This window comes from Lontra canadensis, unplaced genomic scaffold (assembly GCF_010015895.1).
Source record: "Lontra canadensis isolate GAN:19392208 unplaced genomic scaffold, GSC_riverotter_1.0 scaffold38, whole genome shotgun sequence".
NCBI lineage: Eukaryota > Metazoa > Chordata > Mammalia > Carnivora > Mustelidae > Lontra > Lontra canadensis.
The window spans coordinates 3,495,889-3,515,298 of record NW_022631032.1 but is presented as its reverse complement, the minus strand read 5'-3'; the positions used below and the strand labels follow the sequence as shown (position 1 = coordinate 3,515,298).

The following is a 19,410-nucleotide window of genomic DNA, read 5'->3' as shown; positions in this document are numbered from 1 at the left end:
TTCATGTAAATATAATGCAATATATGTAAATATAATGCAAACCCAGGATTTTGGAGGGGAGGGAGGTGGGAGGTTGGGTGAGCCTGGTGGTGGGTATTATGGAGGGCTTGTATTGCATGGAACACTGGGTGTGGTGTATAAACAATGAATTGTGGAACACTGAAAAGAAATAAACACACACACACATATATATATGTAAAATATATATATAGAGAGAGAGTAAAATATATATATTTTACTCTGTACCGGGTACTGTTCTAAGCAGATTATACATGCCTTTTGACTCATTTAATAGGGCAACCTTCTGAGACAGACAAGCACTGTTATTATCACTTTTTACATATGAAGCACTGAGAAATACTCTGCCTGTAACCACATGGCTATTAAATGGCAGAGGATTTGAACTGAAGACAGTGTGGTTCTGGATTCCATGCTCTGTATCACTAGGAGCACATAGTTATCTCTAATAACTCACAGAGTTATTACAAAGCTAAACCGAGTTAACACACAAAATGTTTAGGTCAGTGCCTGCAAGATGGTAAGCACTCAATAAATATTCGTTATTAAATTCTTCTTGGTCTTAGCTGAAAAGATTTCTCATTTCTTTAGAGTTCACGATTATCAGTAAGACAAGACTTGAGGCCAAACCTATTATTTCTGATGATTTACTTAATTCACATATTAGGTTCTGAAGTGCGGTAACCGCAGCAATCCAAGAGTTCTTGATTTTTTACTTAAAACTCCGCAGATAAACCACAGCAAAAAAGAAAAATACCTTCCTTGGAAAAGTTAACACCTCTGTATCCACCTGTCAGGTACTTTTCAAACACTTATCCGAAAAACTAATTGCCCACAGAAACAGCAGGCAGAGAACCCCAGCTAATAACAGTAACTTGAGTCTTGACAAAGAGAAAATTTTAAACCAGCTAATCCAGAGGCTAGTGCCTCACTAGGATTAGATATGTGTGCTTAATTGAATCACCGACCCTCCCACCTTTTACAAAATCCTCCCCAAACCACCCACTCTTCCTTACAGGGACTGGACCCCATGCTTCACCCGGCTTCCTATTAATCCATGCCAATCTCTCCTTCAGTTTTTGCTTTTTTCCTAATTAGCTAACTTTGAGGCTTAGGTAAGGAGAGCTCGCCTTTCTACGTACCTCCTAATAAAACACCATCTGATGAAGCCCTTGCCTTATGTTTTCTGACAAACGCCCAGGGTGGGCTCCCGATGTGACCCCGAGGTCTGACGCCCCGCAGAAATGGCCAGCTCTCGGGGGCGTCTCTGCGCTGCCCGCACCGCGCCAGGCGTACAGGCCTGGCCGCACAAAATGCCCAACTAAGCCCTCCCCTGAACAGCGACTCTAACCGAACGCAGACCCAGCCGGGCTCTCCAAGGGCTTCTTGGGCGAGGATGGCTCGGTCGGACCTCTCCCCTCGATCCCGACAGCGCCAACGAACGAACACGCTTGAGGGGAAAGCCGCCGAGTTTTCCTCACAAAGAGCCCGGGTCGTCCGCGAGTGGTAGCGCCCCTCGACCCTCCAAACCCCGCCAGCCCACAGCGCCGCCCACTCCCACCGCCCCTCCTCAAACACAGCCCCGCCGAGGGGCGCCCGGGTCCCTCTGGCTCAACCACCGCACCAGGTAGCGCTCCCCGTATCCCCGCGGCCCTCACTTGGTTCCGCCCACCCGCAAGGAAAAACTCGACCGACAACTGCGGCCAACCGCCCCTTCCCCCACAAACCGCGGTACTTGGTTCCACCCACACCCTCCCCCAACTCCAACTCGGTCCAACTCGGCTCCTTACCCAAAGACATATCAATTTTGTCAAGGTTTTCATTGCTGCGGGCTTTCGGCTGCGGCGGCGGCGGGGTCGCCGTGGCTCCCACTAACCGGGTACCAAACCGGTTCATGGCTGGGGACGTCTCGCTGGAACAGTCAGCGGAGAAGGCCGGAGACCGAGGCCTGCCACCTCCCACTCACGCACGCAGACTAGCTGCACCGAGGGAGCGCGCACGCGTGCTGGCGGCGCCCTCGCTCTCCCACCCGCGGCTGCGGCCGGGGGGAGTGGCTACAGAGACGAGCGGCCGGCGAGAGCGGCCCCACGCCCGGGCTTGCTCCTAGCGGCCCTTCCCGGACAGGAGGAAACATTGCACCCGCGGCTCTGGACGCTTACAAAGGCGGCTATTCTTTCTGCCCCAATTGGGGGACACTGGACCCTGAGCACCACGGGATCGCATACCCTAAATGAGATTGTGTTCCTCCGACACCTTCCATTCGTCCTGCTTCAGAAAGGACCCCTAAGCTTTGGTACACACGAAAATTTCACACCCCACTGCAATGAAGCCTCAGAGGCAGGAGAGACCCCATACAGCTTAGAATGCAGAACTACGTCCCAGTTCCCCTCTCCCAGGCAGCTCCTCCACCTGCAATATGCGAAGTCTCCACGTCTGGATGCAGAGCAAAGCTGCAGTAACAATTCTTGCGTCACCTTACCAATAAAAGCAAATGCTAACGTTTCCCGCATCTGTACCACTTCTCAACTGACACTCCCAAAATATTTCACACGGCACTAGCTACCTCAGTAACACTTCACCTTCCCTTAGGAGAGGGGTAAGTACCTCTGCTTGTTTGGCTGCATTTTTCTCTAATTCATTTGCATTGGGAATTGATAGGATTCGCTTTTCTTTCTAATCTTGTAGGAAAACTGAGTATTTGATGAATTCTTGCATAATAACTTTTTTTTCCCTATTTACAAAACATGATATTCCCTCTCTTCTTACCTTTTTCTCTTCCCTCAAAGCAATGTGTTTGTATGGAAGCATTTAGGTTATATCACCCTCATAACAGCTTACAACTATCTAAGACATTTGCATATAAGGAAAAAACCAGGGACAGGCATTCCCTCCATTTAGAAATCTCTGCCACCTTCCTCCTGTCCGCTTCCTAAAATTTCTTTTTGCATGGAGATGAACCAGTGACCTTAAGCATCCCAAAACCACAGTAGCCTGTACTTAATTATTTTCCCCCCAAACCAAAACTATAACCATAGGAGCGTCAATCAGGCCAGGACACACCGATGAAGGGGTGCAAGAAACTTTAATGGTAGAGGAAAGTTTGGATGAAAAATCCCAAGAACAATACTTGGCATGTCAAGGAGAGTAGCATATATGCTCTTAGGACAATGTGCTTGATTTTATTACTATTCCACCCAACAGCCACCACCCCTTCCCCAACTACTAAAAACCAGGGAAAATGGGTTCTAGAGAGAAAAGTATGAGACATCTAGGTTTTACTGAGTGGTACCTTTTTCACTCGCTTCAGTCATTCACTGTACGAACTTGGGAAGCTCGGTCTCATACTCATCTGCAAAACAAGAAGTAGTTATACTAACTACATGCATTATAGGTAATTATTCTTGGATTTCTTATGGTTCTAAAATCTTCTACGCATGAAACATTTTTCTTCACACTATCATTCTCTCCCTAGAAATAATTTCTGTAATCTCTGCTAATTTGTGGGAGTAATCTACAGGAAAGAACATTAAGTTCTTAATGTTGTGGAAGAAAAGTAATGCATTTAGAATATGGATGCATTTTGTACTTCAGATAAGACAGATAAGAAAAATCCCAAATGTATAAAATCCCACCCTCCACCAATACATATAAAGATTCCCTTTTATCCTGATATTCTCCCCAAAACTGAAGCTCAACTCCAAATCTTAACTTTAAAGGGAACATGCCCCAATATTTCATTAAGCAATCCTAGCTGTTGCATTTCAGATTTTGAGATTTCCCCCACAGGCTGAGGGTCTGAATCTCAGAGCAGTCACCCAGATTCCTAAGGGAAAAACAAGGAAATGAGTAGCATTGTATAAGGACAGGTCAATCACACGCAAAATAGTAGAAACCAAAACAGCAGCCTGAGACATATGCAGCAAAAGTGAAGTGGAAGACAAACTGAGAAATCGGAACTGGGGATTGTCTAAGAAGTTCATCTGCCAGCCACAAGGGCTGGAGGTAAAATGCCAACCCTGCATTTTCTGGGGCATGAGAGGCAGGTATTCATTTAATTATATACATTGAGCCCCAGACATTGTAATGGGCTCTGGGGATAAAATGTAAGTGAAGATGGATTCAGCCCCTATCTTCATAGAGCTTGCAGAGCAAAAACAAATTTTTTTGAGCACCTATTGGGAATAAGTACAGTACTGTGCCAGACACTGAACATATAGCCATTGTCTGGAGTACATTAACTCAGCAGCTTCATCTAAGTCAGAATAAACATGGAATTCAAGTAACTACCCTTTTTAGAGGCTTGATTTCATATACTACACATAAGGCAACGTCTAGGATTGTCAGATAAACTACAAGATTGGCTACATTTGAATTTCAGATAAACAATGAATAAACAGCAAATTTCTTTACTACAGGGTGTTGCATGCAATATTTAGGATATATTTATATTAAACAATTATTCATTATTTATCTGAAATTCAAATTTAACTGGGAGTCTTGTATTTTTACTTTCGCTAAATCCAGCAACCTTAACATCATACCTTTCTATCAACATGTTGTGAGTCTCTTCTCACAATGTGCATGGAAATCTACATTCTATTCAAAGGTAAGCACAATTCATGTGTTTCAGTCATTAAGTTATTTCTATCAGTTTTACATTTCTCCCAAATCCCTCTTTTTTCAGCTTTATTGAGGGGTAATTGATAGACAATAAAAGACACATATTTAAAGTGTGCAGTTTATATATGGGCATATGGTGTATAAACCTGCAAAAACACCATCATAAAGAGAATAATAAATACATCTGACATCTCCAGAAGTTTTCCTGTGCTCCTTTATAATCCTTTCCCTAACCACTACTTAAGCAACCACTGATCCCACAGATTAATTTGCATTTTCTAGAATTTTATATAAGTAGAGTCATACAGTATATACTCTTTTTTTAAACTGGATTACTTCACTCAGCACAATTGTTTCCAATCTGTATGACTTTTATTCTTTTGCTTGCCTGATTGCACTGACTGGGGACTCCAGTACCATATTTATTTATTTATTTAAAGATTTTATTTATTTATTTGAGACAGAGAGAGAAAGAGCATGAGTAGGCAGGGAGGGAGAGGGGGAAAGGCGGACTCCCTGCTTAGCAGGGAGACTGATGAAGGCTCCATCCCAGGACCCCGAGAACATGACCTGAGCTAAAGGCAGGAACTTATATGACTGAGCCCCCCAGGTGCCCTCCAGTACCATATTTAAAAGGAGAGGTGAAAGTGACAATCTTTCCCTTATGACAAACCTCAGGGGGAAAGCATTATCTTTCACCAGTAAGTTAGGGGTTTTTTTGGTAGATGCCCTTTTTTATCAGGTTGAAGAAGTTTCCTTCTATTCCTGGTTTGTAGAGTTTTAATCATGAGTGAACATCAAATTTTATCTATCTGCATCTATTGAGATGAGCAAATGGGGTTTTAAAATTTTTATTTTTTTCGAATGTTGGACTATCCTTCCATTTCTAGGAGAAAGCTACTTGGTCATGGTGTACTATCCTTTTTATATATTGTTGGATTTGGTTTGCTAATGCTTTGTCAAGAATATTGTTTTTCTTTTCATGACTGATTTTTTAAAAAAAGATTTTATTTATGTATTTGAGAGAGAGCAGTGGGAGCTGGAGGGGCAGAGGGAAAAGGAGAAGCAGATACCCTGCTGTGCAAGCAGCCTGACACGGGGCTGGATCCCAGGACCCTGGGATCATAACCTGAGCCCAAGGCAGACACCCAACCTACTGAGCCACCAGGGCACCCCTCATGAGTGATACTGAGGTGTAGTTTCCATTCCTTGTAATGTCTGTCTGATTTTGGTATCAACACTTGCTTTTCAGGACAGGATTTTTGTATTTTTGGAAATTTGTAAAATTTATATTACACTGGCATATTAAGTGAGTTAGGTATAATTTTTATCACCTGTAAGTATAGTATGTATTAGTTAGGTATAATTATTATCAGTATACCTGACTCCCTTAAGCTATTTGCATCCACAGTACAGTTTTTTCTTCTCTTTGCTGCTCAGTTTTTATTCTACCCCATTTGCCACTGTCTCTGCCGCAGTAGCTTTTTCTTTGTCATTTTGCTATAGCTTCCTGTTCCTCCTTGTGTTGCCCTTTTCCTTTGTTCTAGATTTTCTAGCTGTTCTAGTCTTCTGCCTTTTAATCTTGGGATTCATTCATTTGTTCAAACAGAGTTTGAGTTCCTACTATGTGCCAGATACTAGTTCAGTGAGAAAACAGTAGAACAGCAGATACATGACAGGCTGGGTTGCAGGCATAGCCAAAGGCATTACTGGTCTCCATGTCCTTGACCATCAGTTTTCTCTGACTCGAGAACTTAATCTAGGCGGGCAGGGGAACTTGAAAGGGGATTCTTCATGGACTCATAGGTTGGATCTCTGGTTCACTCCTTATTAGGCTTTGTCTTCTCTGGGCAGGGTAGGCATCCTGTCAATCAAGAATTCTAGTCAATTCACTGAATGACTAGTTGTGGAATTTTCTAAAGCTACACATATTTATGTCACAGTTTCTCCTTGTTTACACCATGGTTTCCTTTAAAAAGTATATCCTTGATTTGTACTAGACAGTTTGGTGGTCTAGGAAGGCTCTAGAAATTCAGGATTCCAGAGTCATGAGGCCTTGGGGCATTCTTTCTTCTCCCCATGCTTCTTCTCCATTTGCACTTTGGCCTCCTTTTTCTGGGATCAAGAGCCATAGCTGGACTCTCATCTTTCTCTTTCCCTCAGGAGAGGATCCATTCTCTTGGCTCAGGTTTATTCAGCTAGAGTTTCAGAGAGCTGAGACAGAGACATATAGAATATTCTTCAAGTGTGTTAAGGATTTCCTTAGCTCTGAAATAAGATTTTTAAAGATTTCATTGTAATTTCGTAATTTCTGAATTTGTATGTATTACCCATGGAAGACAATGAGCTTTCCCATATAATTGAATAAATGAATGAATACTAAATACTTAAAGTGGGTGGAAAAGTTGCTGTGAAGACAGAATAGAACCAGTCAATAAAGACCTCACGAAATTCTACAAAAGCCTTAAAAATCATCCCATTTGAGAGGTGCCTGGCTGGCTCGGTTGGTAGAACATGTGACTCTTGACCTTGGGGTTGTGAGTTTGAGCCCCCCATTGGGTGTAGAAATTACTTTTAAAAAATATAATCTTTACTAAAAAATAAAGCTTATAGCAGTTCATATCAAATGAAACTTTTTTTAAAAAGTTACCTCCACAGCCAATGGGGTGCTTGAATTCACAACCCTGAGATCAAGAGTAGTATGCTTTACTGACCCAGCCAGCCTGGCAGCCCTGTAAGCTTTATTAAAGAAGAGAAGAGGGGAAAAAAAGGAATTTTGGTAAATCAGTAAATTCAGTAAAGTCAGTGTATTGGTTTTGGCAAAATTGGCTAAAGACTTCTTAAAATGCTAAACTGTGGGAAAAATGGAAATTAACTTAGAAAGATATTCAAAATTAATCATTATAAATGAAGAAATTTCCATGTGAAATACTAAAATTTTAATTACATTGATTTTAGGATGCAGTTACGAGAAAACAAAACCATATTAAAATCCATGTTTATTTTCAAATCTAGAAAAATGTTGTAAACATAGTGTAATACCCCTATACCCTTCACTAAGATTCACCAGTTATTAAAACTTTGCCACATTTGCTTTCTCTATACAGACAATCCCCAACTTACGGTTTGACAGAATTTTTTGACTTTAGGATGGTATGAAAGTGATATGCATTCAGTTGAAACTGAACTTAGTGTTCTAAATTTTGATCTTCTCCCAGGCTATTGATACTCTCAGTAGATACTCTCTCATGGTGCTGGGCAGCAGCACATCTCCCTTTCAGCTAGGTAACTTGGAGGGTAAACAACTGATGCATTTACGTCTGTTCTGCACTCATACAGCCATTTAGTTTCTCACTTTCAGTATTCAATATATTACATGGGATATTCAACCCTTTATTATTAGATAGGCTTTGTGTTATAGGATTTTGGCCAGCTGTAGGCTAATAAATGGATATGTTCTGAGCATTTTTAAGGTAAGCTGAGCTAAGTTGTGATGTTCAGTAGGTTAAGTGCATTTTAAAAAAAATATTTTATTTATTTGAGAGAGAGAGCATGAGCAGGGAGGGGAGAGGCAGGCAGAGGGAGAAGCAGACTCCCTGTTGATTGGGTAACATGATGCAGATCTTGATAACAGGACCCTGAGATCATGACCTGAGCTGAAGGCAGATGCTTAACCAACTGAGCCACTCAGGTGCCCCAGTTGAAGTCTATTGAGTGCAATTTCAATTAATGATATTTTCATTTCAGAATGGGTTTATCAGGATGGAACCCCATTGTAAGTGGAGGCAGATTAGTATACAGATACACTGATAGCTGTAATTCTTTTAATTTTTAAAAAGATTTTTTTAAATTTATTTGAGAGAGGGAGAGCGAGTGAGCAGGGGCAGGAGGAGGGGCAGAGGGAGTCCAAAGACTTGCGGCTCCATCCCAGGGCCCTAGGATCATGACCTGAGCTGAGGCACACACTTGACTGAGTCACCCAGACGTCCCCAGATGGCTGTAATTCTTATTTGTTGTTGTTGGACAATAAGAGAGTAAATTCCAAACATCATATAGAACATATCTCTAAGGATATTCTTTTACATAACCACAGTAAAATGATCAAATTCAAGAAAATAGAACATTGATGCAATTCTTTCTCCGATGTACAGTCTATATTTAAATTTTGCCAATTATTCTAATAAATAGTTATCTTTTATAACTTTTTTTTTCAAACTAAGATCCAACCCAGGTTCACATTTTGCATTTCTTTGTCCTGCCTCTTTTGTCTCCTTTAATCTCATAAAATTTGTCAGCTTTTCTTAGTTTTGTATGATATTTATATTTTTGAAGATTGAAGGCACTTGTTAGACTGTCCTCCATTTTAATTTGTCTTATTGTTAGCCCATGATTAAATTCAGGTTATACACTTTTATCACGAGTACTATGTATGTGATGTTGTGTCCTTCTCAGAACTTAACATTAGGAGGCACAAGATGTCATCCTGTCTTATGCGTAATTTTAACTTTGATCACTTAAGGCTATGTCTGCCAATTTCTCCATTGTAAAGGTACCTCTTTTCCTTATTTCTAGTGAGTAAATGATCTGTGGGGAGATAGTTTGAGACTGTATAAATATCCTACTTCAGAACAAACTCACTAATGGCTTTAGCATCCATCCACGATTCTTGAATGAACCAATTATTACAGTGATGGTTACAAAATAGTGATTTTTTAAGTCTATCATTCATCTGCATTCATTACTTGACATTCTACTGCGGAAAATAGTTTTTCCTTCCCCCCTTTCTTTCTTCCCTTACCTATTTATTTATTATTTGCATACTTATTTATAAATGCATGTAAGTTTCCATAGAAATTCAGACTCATCTGTGTTCAAAAATTATCTTTTGAAAAGTAAAGTGGTAAAGAGTGTAAGGGCCATGCTTGCCTTTTAAAATACTATGGATATGTATACATTTCATGGATTAACTCATTTTGATGCTCAACTTCATTTGACTTGGCCAGTGGGAGCCATTACTTAGCTTTTAAAATTTAAATATTTTTTTAAATGTTGCTAAGAGTAATTTTAGTGAATATAATGAAAAGAACATATTCATGAATATAACTGATATTTAATATATTTAAGAAGACTACTTTTTTTTTTAAAGACTTTATTTGACACAGAGAGAGAGAGAGAGGCAGAGCAACAGGCAGAGAGAGAAGGGGAAGCAGTCTCCCTACTGAGCAGAGCCCAATGCAGGGCTCAATCCCAGGACCCTGAGATCATGATTCGAGCCAAAGGCAGATGCTTGACCCACTAAGCCACCCAGGTGCCCCTAAGAAGTCTACTTCTTAAAGTGAGATGAAAACAGAGGGGGAGGCAAACCAGAAGAGATGCTAAACTCTAGGAAGCAAACTAAGGGTTGCTGGAGGGGAGATGGGTGGGAGGATGGGGTAACTGGGTGATGGGGATTAAGGAGGACACTTGTAATGAGCACAGGGTGTTATATGCAAACTATGAATCACTCAATTCTATCCATAAAACAAATATACAATATATGTTAACTAAATTGAATATAAATAAAAAAATTTTGAAAAAGACCACTTGAAACCAAATTTTGGCAAATTGGTAAATGTAATGGGCTTTAAAAATCCATTATTTGAATAATTGATTTCTTTTTTATTTGACAGAGATCACAAGTAGGCAGAGAAGCAGGTAGAGAGAGGACAGAAAGCAGGCTTCCTGCTGAGCAGAGAGCCCAATGTGGGGCTTGATCCCAGGACCCTGGGATCATGACCTGAGCCAAAGGCAGAGGCTTTAACCCACTGAGCCACCCAGGCATCCCCTGAATAATTGATTCTTGAGTGAATTTGGCCTTCTGCCATTGGTACTCTAGGATCTATCACTGTTTGTATAAAACTAGCATCCTGGTGATCTTGAAAACATTGATCAAGATCAAACAATCTTCTTCAGGTTTTTTGACTTCTAAAATATTACCTCAGCAGCAGTTCTAAGTAAGACCATTACATTTTTGTGACTTATTGAACACTCATGCTAGAAATTTTTGCATATTTGACAATTTTTGCATTTGGGCCTCAGAAGCACAATATTGTACCAACAATCCTTGGTTCATGACATACTTTGGTCATCATCTTCCATGCATGGCCCATTTTTATTTGGTTAGTTAATTTTTTTTAAGATTTTATTTTTTTATTTGACAGAGAGAAAGAGAGAGCGAGAGAGAGAACACAAGCAAGGGGAGCGGGGGAGGGAGAAGCAGGCTTTCCGATGAGCAGGGAGCCAGCTGGATGGGTGGCTTGATCCCAGGACCCTGGGATCATGACCTGAGCCAAAGGCAGTTGCTTAATGACTAAGCCACCCAGGGGCCCTGATTAGTTAATTATTTTATTTTATTTCATTTTTTTGGTTATTTTAAATAACCACTTATAATTAGTTATGACATTATAACTAATTAGTTATTTTGAAAACTGTGTACCTACAAACCCACCACTCAAAACAAAAGCTAGAATAGAAAATAGCCCTATGACCTAGCAATTCCACTTCTAGGTATGTACCCAACAGAAACCTTTGTTTACATACAAGAGGGTACAGTAAGATAATATTAATAGCAGCACTGTTTACAATAGCAAAAACCTAGAAACAACCCAAATGCTTATCAATGAAAGACAGCATGAATAAACTGCTGTATTCACACAATGAACTATTATACAGCAGTCAAAAATCAATGAACTACAGTGACATATGATAATGTGAATAAACCTTATCAATGTAACATTAAGCAAAAAACACCCAAGGCCTCAAAGAATAAATACAGCTCACTATACTTTTTGTGAAGTTAAAACACAAAAATTTAAAAAAATAATAATTTCTAGGTATATAAATTGATACAAAGAAACTATATAAAAAGGGAAGCAGTGAAATCATAAAGCAAGGATTCAGGATATGGCCATCTGGGGTGAGGGAAAGCAGAAGGATAGGACAGGGGGACACATGGCTAATGTAAATCATTATCACATTTATTAACTGCTTTAAATATGTTTAAACCCAGACTTGGGTGTAACCTTTCTCAGAACTTTTACTATAGAACTGAAACTTTTTACAATTTTAGTTCTAGAATTTCCTGATAAAGTGGGCTTTCGTGTAAATATGCTAAGATCATGTGGCGTTATTTTGGGATTACATTGCCCGCCAAAAATAAAGATCATACATTCGTAGAAATAGAAGTGAAATCCCAGTGATCAACACTGCCACTTTCTAAAAAAGTATAACCCTTTAGTAGGATAATATGAAAAAGTTTGAACGAGGTGTATTTTTTATATAAATGGAAGTTGAAAATCATAAGTTGCATTAAAAACCTCCTTCATTTCACTTTTAATTCACGAAGAAGTTTTCTCAAGTTTGAAAATTCCTTTAAGTCATATATTATTTTTAATAGAGTAACTGGTTTTCCACGGAGCTAACCTAGAGATCCCTCTCAGAGTAGTACTGATTCTATTGCTTTACCATTGCACTAATCCCAACCTCCTTATTCCCTACTGCCCCAGTTCAGGCCTGAACTTGCAAACTAGTAATCCAAAGGCACATTTAGCCTATAAACTTTTTTTTTTTTTTTTGGACTGTGTAATGTTTACAATAAAAAAATTGTTACCGATTTTTTCTAAAAATTAAAAGTTGTACTTAAAAATGCAGACTCCAGCTTCTATTGCAAAATCAGAATATTAGGCAATTCTAGGCCTATATACCCATTTTGCAACATTCAATTGTAGAAAAGGTAAGACCTCCCTTCTTGGACGAACTTTCCAGTTCAGAGTTTCTGCCACTCTCCAACAACCAGCTCACTTTTCTCATTGGCATTACTTGCTTGGCCTTTATGGGGATTTTCAATCTCCTCTCATATCCATTTTTCCAGTCTTACCTCCAACATGGTACATTCCCCATTCCCTCTTCACATTGTCAAAAGTAGTTTTCTAAGCAAGTTTGGTCAAACCACTTCTTGATTTGCATATTCTTAATCTGCTCCTAATTGTATTAAAGATAAAATCCAAATTCTTTAAAATGACACTTCACGATTTAGGGTGCTTGCTCACCAACACCATTCTGTTCCCCACCTCTTCCCAGGTCTTATTACTACTGAGAAACAGTACTTCCCAAACCAGCATGCTTCCTTATGCTCGGGCCACTGTTTCCACTTTCTCTTTACCTGGCTAATTCATACTCATCCTTAAAAACTCTGCTCTGACCAGTTCTGCCGGAAAACTTCCCCGCAAAGCCTTTCCCTCCTGCGTTTCCTTTGCGATCCCAAAGCAAGCTGTGCTCTTCAGTTTGTTCTTCATTAAAATGCTTGAGGTCCCCAAACATCACCGATAGGTGTTAAACCCGGGTAGGCTGAAGAGGGGTTAACTGTACTTGGATTAAGATCAGCGTTATTTCCTAGTCTAAACTTCTGATCCCGTCCGGCCCCGAGTGCGAAGCACGACCTGGGTGTGTAAGGATTCGCACCCATACGTATTCCACAACCTAACGCTGGTATTCCCCGCCTAGTGTGCGGTCGCGAGCACGCAGCCAGAGGCGGCATTCGCCGCGAGCGCGGCCTCGGATTGGGCCGGGCGGAGCATGCCGGGAGTGGCCGAGTCTTCGAAGTGCTTCCTGGGAGTTGTAGTTCTTGGAGCCGGAAGTGGGGGTGGCCGGGCTAGAAACCGCAGCTGAGACAGCGATCACCGCTCCTGCTGTCAGCCCGGGTGTAGTGCATCACCCTGAGCCCACCCACCGAGGGTGCCTTCCTCCGCTTCTTAGGGCTTCGGGAGCCCTTAGGGACGAAGGGGCAGGGGCGCCTCTCTTCAGAGAGGAGGCTACCTCGTAGCCCCGGATGCGGCCGGAGGGCGCGGGAATGGAGCTCGGCGGCTGCGAGGAGCGCCTGCCGGAGGAGAGCAGGTGGGTTGGGAAGGGCGCGGGGGGGTCGGAGGCCGATGGTGCCCCGAACCCCCGGGAGGATTGGGAGGGCTCAGAGACCACCGGCAGAAGTGTCGGGCGTGATGGACTTTGGGCGACCTGTTTGGGAAGAAATTGTGAGAAGAAGGACTGGCAGGGCGTGGATAGGACGGGAACGGGTTTAATGTGGGTATGATATGCAGAGGGCAGGGGGAGCAGGAGAGGAGGTAGCTATTGAGAGGTGCTTTTGTGAGATTTTGCAGGCGAGAGTCTATAGATAGGAGTAGGGCACAATGTTGGTAGCCTGAGTGAAACTTGAGGTGACAGCATATCTGACCAATATTAAGAAGGTTGGTGTTGTAAGAATTTCTGGGCGCAAAGGTTAGGCACTATGACTGGCCTAGAAAGAAGCTTCGGCGGAGATGACTGTGAGGAAGACGACGAGAAGGAGGGCCTGTGTATGAAAGTGGACGATTGTAATGGCCATGGTGTGGGGGAGCGGGCTTGCTAATGAAACTAGAAATTGTGTGCGTGCCTCTGTCAGAGTGGCAGGATCTCTCTGTCATTTCCTTTTCGTCTTCAAACCCTTCTCTCTTTCCCCACAATGCAATTTAGCAATTTCGCATTTATTTATACGAAACTATTGACATCTTGTTCATACCCTTTAGAAATGGAGGATTTAAGATTTTACAAACTACTTTGATTAAATGGTGACTTGTTCTCTGTATAAGTGCTTCCCATATTTAGGTTTGCTTCAGTGAGAAAACATCAGCAGGGGGGAAATTAATGAGATACTGTGCCCAGGTGACGACCTGGCTGTTTCTAAGTTTGACTCCTCTTTTATGTACACTGTTAACTTGTGGCCTGTGTACAAAATGTGGACTGACAAGCCTGGGTTCCTGCCTGATATGTATGAAAGATGAATTCAGTGAAATTGAACATCTTACTTCCCTTTTCCACGTTTCAGTTTCTGCTTATGTATATTTGACTATTTATTCTTCCTCCAGATGTCTGTGAAATGCTTCGTGTGAAAGGTCCCATATAAATTTTAAATAAGGTTTTGGTTCAGTTTTCTTTTCCTTTACCAGTTCATGTGGGAGAGGCTGGGTTAAATTTCAAATTCACATTTCCTCCCCATCTAGCTGGGTTAGTTATTTATTTGATGTATTTAAATAAACACTTATCACATGCCAGGCACTACTTAGGAGCCTTACAAGTATTAATTTATTTATTTCTCATGACGACCAAACAAAACAGGTATTATTATTATCCCTGTTTAATAGATGAGGAAGCTGAGACATGAACAGGATAAATAACTTGCCAATTTCCTACAGTGAATCCTGGTGGAACTGGGATTCAAGCCTAGGCAATTTGGCTCCAGAGTCTGAACTTTTAATACTTATGCTATGCTGCCTCAATATGTTAATATACTGGGACAAAGAAATGTATAAGATAATGAATTTTATAGTATTCTTTGCCTATTGTTCAGGACAGTAGGGACAGCTCCTTTGCAGGTATATTTTTCTCTCTATTATTTTTTCCATGCTTACCTTTTTTTCTTTTTAAGATTTATTTATTCACCAGAGAGAGAGAGCACAGGAGGGGCAGAGAGAGAGGGAGAGAATTCCAAGCAGACTCCCCGTGGATTGTGGAGCCCAACATTAGGCTCAGTTGCAATCCCAGTTGGTCGCTCAACCGACTGAGCCACCCAGGTGCCCCTCTAATGCTTGCCTCTTAACCAAGCAACTCTAGTCAAAATTTAATTTCTGCAGTGGGATTATCCCCACGAGGTCACTAGTATTGTTGCTATAGCCTACTCTTTGTTGGTGGCTGAGTTAACTCAGAATGTGTTGTTTGATGAAGTTTCATGGCACCAAGGCCCCCTTAGCTCCAAGTAGACAACTGGCATATACATACCGGTGCCTGAGAATTGAGGCATTGTGGCTGGGTCACTCCTAACCTAACTTTCTATGGTCAATAAAATACCCAGTTCAGAAAAAATCTTCATGATGAGATGGCATCATTTTTTATAAAAGATTTTATTTACTGGAGCACCTGGGTGGCTTAGTCAGTTAAGCGTCTGCTTTTAGCTCAGGGCATGATCCCAGGGTCTTGGGATCAAGCCCCGCATCCGTCTCCCGTCTCTCCGCTCGGCGGGGAATCTGCTTCTCCCTCTGCCCCTCCCACTCTCTCGCTCTCTCTCTGTCAAATAAAAAAAATAAAATATTTTAAAAAGAAAGATTTTATTACTTTTTTGATAGAGTGAAAGGGAGAGCATTAGCGGGGAGGAGCAAAGGGAGAGGGACAAGCAGACTCTGAGCTGAGCACAGAGCCCAATGTGGGGCTCGATCCCATGACCCTGAGTTCATGACCAGAGCTGAAATCGAGAGTCGGATGCTTAACCAACTGAACCACCCAGGCGTTCTGAGATGGCATCCTTTTTATATACAAAGGATAAACTTATCAATATATTTCTGAAAATATCAATATATTTTCTGAAAGCAATTGATGTAGTGAAATGTGCATTATAACCAGGTAGACCTGCCTGTGAATCCTAGCTTTACTGCTTAATTTGGCTCATCCATCTGAGTAGGAAAAATAATGCCCTCCTGACTGGTAACTTGTGAGATTTTGAAAAGATAATTTGCACGAAACTCTTCATGGCGTGCTTGATATGTGCTAAGTGCAAAAAGTGTCTACTTGCTGTCTCCTCCCCAGTTTTCTGGAAATAAGGTGGATATGTGCTTTTCTGGTTGTTGTTCTCAATTGTACTTCTTGTTCTTCTTCCTTCCATGGCTTCTCTGAGTTCAGCACTCCACTCTGAGGATGGGGAGTGTTAGCCTAGCTTTTCACTTTATCCTTGGAGTTTAGTTATTTCATAGGTTCCCTTAATTTTCATCTAGCTAGTTATCACTCTAGCAAAACACTATACTGCTTAGGGATAATGCTTCTCTTTCTTTAGTTGGGTAGTAAGTGCCAGTCATTTGGAGGTTGTTCGGTGAAACTACTAAATGATGAAAGGAATGGTTCTTCTGGCTTTACTCTGCCACCCTACACTGCGTTGGGCTGTGCAGTCTGAACTTGGAACCCAGCTATATGCAGTTTTTCAGGTGCAGTGATCCAGATAGAGTCAAAATTGAAGTATTGAAATCCTTTTTAGGGGCACCTGGGTGGCTCAGTGGGTTGAGGCCTCTGCCTTTGGCTCGGGTCGTGGTTCCAGGGTCCTGGGATCGAGCCCCGCATCGGGCTCTCTGCTCAGTAGGGAGCCTGCTTCCTCCTCTCTCTCTCTCTGCCTGCCTCTCTGCCTACTTGAGATCTCTGTCTGTCAAATAAATAAATAAAATCTTTAAAAAAAAAAAATCCTTTTTAGTGTCTCCAAACTGAGCTCAGTCCATTGGTTAAAACTGTTGCATCTTCTGTTCTCTATCTCAGTTAATAGCATTTCCCACTCAGCAAACCCAGAAGCCTCAAAGTGAAATTTTGCTTTCCTCCTCATTCCCCTTATCCAGGTAGTTTCCAGGTCCTATGAATTTTTTGTTCCTGATTTTTCTCTGGGAGCTTTATTTCTTTCTCCATTTCCAAATATATTTGCTTGTATTACTGAAAAATCCAGGGAGTAGTATTGCTTCAGGCCTGACCAAGTATAGGTGCTTAAATAAGAATTTGTCCCTCTCTGTGGGCTCCTTTTCCCTATGTGTTACCTTCATTCAGACTTTTCTACAGGATAACCCTAAGCAAGTTCAACCAAATCAAACCAAAACAACAACAAACAAACAAAGCAATCCTAATAGGTATAACAAAAACAAAAATTTGGAGGCTGAGTATTTTTGGATTGACCTGAGTTATGTTCCCCTTCTTATAATCAGGGTATGGAATATGCCACTCAGTCAGGCCCAAATTATGTGCCCAACCCTGGATCCTGAGGCAAGGGTATACTTTCTTGGAACTTCATGGACCAGAGTATATGGCAGAGGGGTGATTCCCCTGTGGAAAAGGAGAGTTCTGTTACCAAAAGAAAGGGACATGAATTCTGGGCACATATAACCAATATATTCATCGAGGACCCTTATGATCTCTCATTGTGGGCCGTCTCAGTAGCCTCCTAACTGACCTTCCAGTCTAAACTCTGGCCCTAATTCCAGACAGTCTCCGCATAGCCACCACTTTAATCTTTTGGAAGCAAAGTTATTATACTATTTTACTCGGAAATGTTTAATCTTTTCTTCTTCAAAAATAGAAAATAGTCAAAACTTGTTCCTGACATTTAATCCGTACTTTAATCCCTGTGACATTCCCAGTTACAAAACCATGGCATTCACTCCCTCCTACATGTTCTTCACCACTCTCATCCTTGTGTCTCCACATTCCCTGCAGTCCCTCCTCCTTCACCTGGAAGGCAATTAGTCATCTTTTAAATAATGCTCCTTTAGAAGGCATCCCTGTCCTGCCCTTCTCCATCTCTCTTTGTAACACTTCTCTCTGCAGAACATAGTTATGTAAGTGCCCATTTCCCCCATTTCATTCTGAGTACCTTGAGAGATGGAGACTCTTCGTCTTTAACCACCATAAGCCCAGTGCCTCACCCAGTGCCTCGCCCAGTGCCTAACGTAATTGACATTCTGTGAGTATTTATTCAAGGAATGGAAACGTTAACAGTTTGGTCACGCGTCTTATAGTTGGGCAGCTGCCAGTGGTACTGTTGCCTTTGGAAGGGCCTCTTTTTTCCCTTTATCCCTATCCATTTTCACTTTTTTACATTTATCTTCATTTTCTATTTTCTTCCTTTCTTTCTCTTTTTTCTTTGACCGAGGTAGGGGTTGACAGTTTATATAGAACTTGTAGTAAAGCAGGAGGATCAAATAATTTTTGAGCAATCCATACTGCTAGTCCAGTTATTAGTACACCTACCCCCATTGTCCACTGTCCCCCCACCCCCAACAACATACTGTTGAAGCTTTGGGGGGAAATGCTATTGTGCAGAACACAGGAGAAGGAGGCGTATCAGCAAACAGCAGGGACCCTAAGCTGAAGCTTATCCCAGTATCTATCCTCCCCACAGCTGGTCTGCTTTTTTTTTTTTTTTTTTTAAAGATTTATCCATTTATTAGAGAGAGGGAGAGAGAGAGAGCACAAGCCGGCTGGGGGAGGGGCAGAGGGGGAGAGAGAATCCTGATGCGGACATCATGCTAAGTGTGCAGCCTGACATGGGGCTTGATCTCAGGACCCTGAGATCATGACCTGAGCCAAAGGGAGTCGGCTGGTTAACTGACTGCACCACCTCGGCACTCCTGTTCTGTTTTTTATAGCTCCTTTATCACTTCTTTTATTAAATGGAATCTTTTTGTGTGTGTTTTGTAATCTTTCCTCCCTAAGTTTCACCAGTCTGCCCCTCTGGGTGGTTATAGACTAGCTCTGTCCAACATAATAGCCACTGGCCACATGTGGTGATTTAAGTTTAAATTAATTAAAATTAAATAAAATCTAACATTTCAGTTCTTTAGTCATACTAACCAGATTTCAAGTGCTTAATGGCCCCTGGGGCTACTGGCTGCCATATTGGACAGCATACATATAGAACATTTCCAGCATCATAGAAAGTTCAATTGAACAATGCTGTTACAGATTTAATTCTGAGTTTTTCAGGAAACAACTAGGTCATACATGTTTTTAGTTCCTCTGCATCAGGCTGACTTGAAGTTTAACCCACACTTGATTGAGAGGAGAGAGGATTATTAAAGGAAATCATAAATTATTAGTGACTAAATAGGGACTTGGCAAGCTTCCTTTGTAAGGCCATGAAATTTATAGAAATCCTGCTAGATCACAGGAGTGAAGAGATGATGA

At 41.5% G+C, this 19,410-nt stretch overlaps 2 protein-coding genes across 12 annotated transcripts in view; one reads left to right on the top strand and one right to left on the bottom strand.

The window, feature by feature from the left end:
* FYTTD1 (forty-two-three domain containing 1) overlaps nucleotides 1-2,054 on the bottom strand; it is a 32,595-nt gene extending 30,541 nt beyond the window's left edge. Inside the window, exon 1 of the mRNA XM_032869413.1 lies at nucleotides 1,809-2,054. Within this exon, the coding sequence (XP_032725304.1) occupies nucleotides 1,809-1,914 (106 nt within the window). The 5' untranslated portion in view covers nucleotides 1,915-2,054. The remainder of the gene's footprint in view (nucleotides 1-1,808) is intronic.
* Nucleotides 2,055-2,575: 521 nt separating this feature from the next.
* RUBCN (rubicon autophagy regulator) overlaps nucleotides 2,576-19,410 on the top strand; it is a 63,657-nt gene continuing 46,822 nt past the window's right edge. For 10 of the 11 annotated variants that reach the window (XM_032869411.1, XM_032869407.1, XM_032869406.1 and 7 more), the window contains exon 1: nucleotides 13,319-13,569. In XM_032869411.1, the coding sequence (XP_032725302.1) occupies nucleotides 13,505-13,569 (65 nt within the window). In that variant the 5' untranslated portion in view covers nucleotides 13,319-13,504. Of the gene's footprint in view, nucleotides 2,615-13,318; nucleotides 13,570-19,410 lie in introns of those variants that run through there. The other variant, XM_032869408.1, reaches the window with a different exon arrangement.